General features: G+C 22.5%; 1 protein-coding gene across 1 annotated transcript; it reads right to left on the reverse strand.

The window, feature by feature from the left end:
* Window positions 1–1,931: 1,931 nt before the first annotated feature.
* On the reverse strand, window positions 1,932–2,686 carry LOC101493460 (uncharacterized). The gene has a single exon (XM_004487809.4). The coding sequence runs from the start codon at window positions 2,645–2,647 to the stop codon at window positions 2,165–2,167; it is 483 nt and encodes a 160-aa protein (XP_004487866.1). The 5' UTR covers window positions 2,648–2,686; the 3' UTR covers window positions 1,932–2,164.
* Between the last annotated feature and the right edge of the window lie 1,404 nt (window positions 2,687–4,090).

The raw sequence follows: 4,090 nt of genomic DNA on the forward strand, positions 1-4,090 counted from the left end.
AAATAAAACTTAATATTAAAATAATAATAATATTAATATTTATAAAAAAATATATTTATTTTTGATAAGATAGATCGATCAGATAAGTCTGAAAAGTTTTTTCAGTGGTTTATAGTCTAACATTTTTAGTTAAATATACTCTTAAAACTATTTTGGCTATCAATTGCATTCCACAACGGTTAAAACTGTTGTCGCTTACCCAAAACATTAATTGCCACTTCCCTATTATTATTGTTGTAAATCTGTAGGGTCCGTTTGATATACACATAGTTTGGAGATATGATATAAATAGGAGAACATATGAAAGTGACAAGATACGCATTATTATGTTATTTATACACATTTTATCATATCATGATATAATATAATATATTATATTTAAATAATAAAATTAGTATTATGAATAAATATATATTAGTGTTTTTTAAAATTAATTTATTATATTTTAAATATTATAAATTAACAAAAAAATAATAAAAAATTAAATAAATATTAAAATAATTTTATATTTAAAATTATCCATTGACATTACTAAATAAATGATTTAATTTTTTTAAAATGTAATTAAATAATTCTATTTTATTTGTTAAAATATAAATAAAGATATGATATATATTATATGTAAATAGAAAAAATACCCTTTTAAATAAATTATATTTATTTTAAAATTTTAATTAATTTTTACATTTTTATAATTTTGAATACCAATTTATTAAACTATATATAATACAAAACTAACCTTGTGACAAAATCATAAATATTTTTTAAATTAATTATTAATATTTCATTTTTAAGTTTAATATCAAATTTTATTAATTATTTTTATATTTGATTATATTTACATTTTTATTTTTTATAAATTTTTTTTATATTTATATTTATATTTATATTTTATTATATTTAAATTTTATTTTTTAAATTATATTTTTATAAAAATAATTAAGTAAATTAATATTATTATCTTATATTATTGATTTATCAAATACTAAATTTAAATATAATAATTTATTCATATATTGTCTTTTATCCGATCTGTGAAACGGATGGTATTGTTACGTAGCAAACAAGAACCAAATGTTGCATAACATAACATATAACATATGCAAATTTTAATCTTAGAGTTCAATTAAACGTAAAGAGATTGAATTTGCAAAAGAGGGATGAATAACCACTTTTAACATTATATATATCATAGCGTTATGTCATATTCGGTCCCAAAAATCACGCTCACCCTTCTTTAAAATAAAATGCCTCACATTTTTCAATTCCCAAACAAATTAATTACAAATACATTTTTTCATTGCACGTCTCACTCTCATTTACCCTCCACCCACTTTGTCAATTCAACAACTTGATATCTTATGCTCAAAGACAGAAATCTCAAATTATCGATCATATTTTATCTTTATTTTTTTTCAAATATCAAATATGTATATAGATTTAGCTTACCAAAAAAATTTCCTCTAAAATCCTAAAAAACTCAACCCGTAAATATACCCTAAATCCAAGCATGCAATAAATTACTCAAGAAAAAACATGCGATAAATTGCATCTATATAATAAGAATCACAAACAGTCCTGCTCTTACACAAATCTAAAGAAATGAAATCCCTCCATCACAAAAACAAGTTCTTCTTATCATCACGAGAACCATATTTGAAAATGTTAGATGTTAGAAACATTTAGACAAATTTAGTACCTAACAACCAAGCCCCTCCAACCTCTATGTTAACAAGAAATTTTTAAATAACTCCGAGTGTGTGATTCCTAAACTCCCACACCTCTTTGGCAAACATACAAATTTTTTTATGATCCATATATTCCCCATAAAAAAAAAACATCTAAATAGAAATAAATTTTTTAATCAACACTTCTCGAAACATTATAAAAGAAGAAAAAAAAATACAATGACAAACTAGATGATTTCCAACTTCATTTCTCTTTAATTCCGCTCTAGAGATTCCATTTATGAAGAAGGTCATAAGTGAAAATTAAGAAAATTAAATATGAAATTTCACACAAAATATATGTAAAATAAAATCCAAAAGACATACACTTTAAACAACCCAATTATAGAGTAGCGCAAGTACTAAAAGGATAAGAACGAGGAAAATAAAAGTGGATCGACTTAAAGGACATGTTTATTTTGTGTCTAAATTCATGTTTACCTCCTTTCAAACTCTTTGTCCTTAGAATTAAAAGGCCCACAAGCTAGACTCAAGCTAAGATCAACATCATCACCATCAATAATATTATTGTGTACTTGCATGAAAGACTCATTATTTCTTGATGTGGCTGTATCATAAGGAATTTGAGGCTCCTCTTCATTATAAGGTTGTGCATGTCGATGAAAAAACATTACTCTTGTAGGATTATAAGACGAAGACGCTACAAAGCGTTGATGATGCGGAATAATGGAAAGAAATTGAGCTCTTTTTCGCTCTTTCTTGTGAGCGTTTTGATGGCCTCCAAACGCTTGAGAATTGGAAAATTCGCGGAGACAAAAGTGACATTTGTATCTCTTGTTTTCACAAGGAAGGGTGTTGGATGATGTTAATGAAAAACCAAATAGCTTCAACGTTGATGAGGGAGAAGACAAAGGTTTCTCATGACTATTTTGCATAGGGTTTTTTGATGCATTACTCATTATAATTATTTTGTTTTGTTGGTTTATACTTGAGTGCTAAAGGGATATCAATCTATCTCTCATTATATGTGCGCCTATATAGCTATAAAAAATATTAAAGTTTAAACATTTCATTTATATACATTAATTTTTTTATTTATAAATATATCTAATCATATCATTTTTTAAGTTAGTTTCTAAAATATATATTATTTCACATATTTTGACTTGTTGGAAGTAAAAAATTTACTAACATACATTGTGTTAGTGTATAAATATTAATCTTATTAAATATATACATTGTTTTCATATCATTATGTGAATTGATTTGATAAAAAAAATTAAACAAATCACTCAAAAAAATATGAGTGCGTTAAACACTCATATATTTGACAATATAATGAAAACGTATATAAAAGATTTTTTTTTTAAAATATAAGTTTAAATAAGAATAAACTTTTATATATATATATATATATATATATATGGAGCATATCAAAGTTTTACGATGAGAAAATGAGAGTGTTAAATTTTGACCATACAATTATATATGGATGATCAAGATTAGAAGAAAAAATTATGTAATTTTTTTAAATAATTATATACTAATTAAATAACTTTTAATCATGATTATATATAATTGTGTGCTTTGACAAGTATGCTACGTTATTGATATTGGAAGGGGTACGATGTAGTGTCTAATAAGTATAAAAATTTTGTATTTTTAAATTATATAATATGTCATTAGATGCATGCAGGGATATTAATCCAAAAATAAATCAATGAGGAATGAAAAAAATTATTGATAAATATAGCATACAGTTTTATTGTAAATAAAAGTTCAACATTTAAATGGTAAGATCTAATTGATCGTTTTGTGATACTATTTTACGTTGATATAAGTTCAATTAATAAAGATGGTGAATACTATGCAATATAATACTAATATATGTTAATCAAATAACAATATTTTATATTTATATAATATATTAGCAATAAATTCATATTGTCGCACACGTGACGATGCTGTTGCTATTATATAAATATTTCATTCAGATTTAAAAAAAATTATAAATATATATCATTGATAATTATTTATTTTATATTTTTTATATTAAAAGTGATAAATATTTATATTATATTTTTATATACTTTAATAAAACATATTGTCGTCTTTAATATTTATCAGTAATAAACATATGACACTAATATTATATGTAATTATGTAATATAATACTAATATATGTTAAATAGCAATATTTCATATTTTTTATATTTATAAGTGATAAATATTTATCTCGTATTTTTATATATATCAATAAAAAATATTGTCTCATTGTTTTTAATATTTAGGCTAAATTACATTCGTAGTCTCTTAACTTAATTTCAGGTAACGGCAAATCCGTAACACAAATCTTCAAATAAACTCATATTTTCATACTTTATTTGATATTATTAGGAATA

The sequence above is a fragment of the Cicer arietinum genome, chromosome 1 (assembly GCF_000331145.2).
Source record: "Cicer arietinum cultivar CDC Frontier isolate Library 1 chromosome 1, Cicar.CDCFrontier_v2.0, whole genome shotgun sequence".
In the NCBI taxonomy this organism is placed as follows: domain Eukaryota; kingdom Viridiplantae; phylum Streptophyta; class Magnoliopsida; order Fabales; family Fabaceae; genus Cicer; species Cicer arietinum.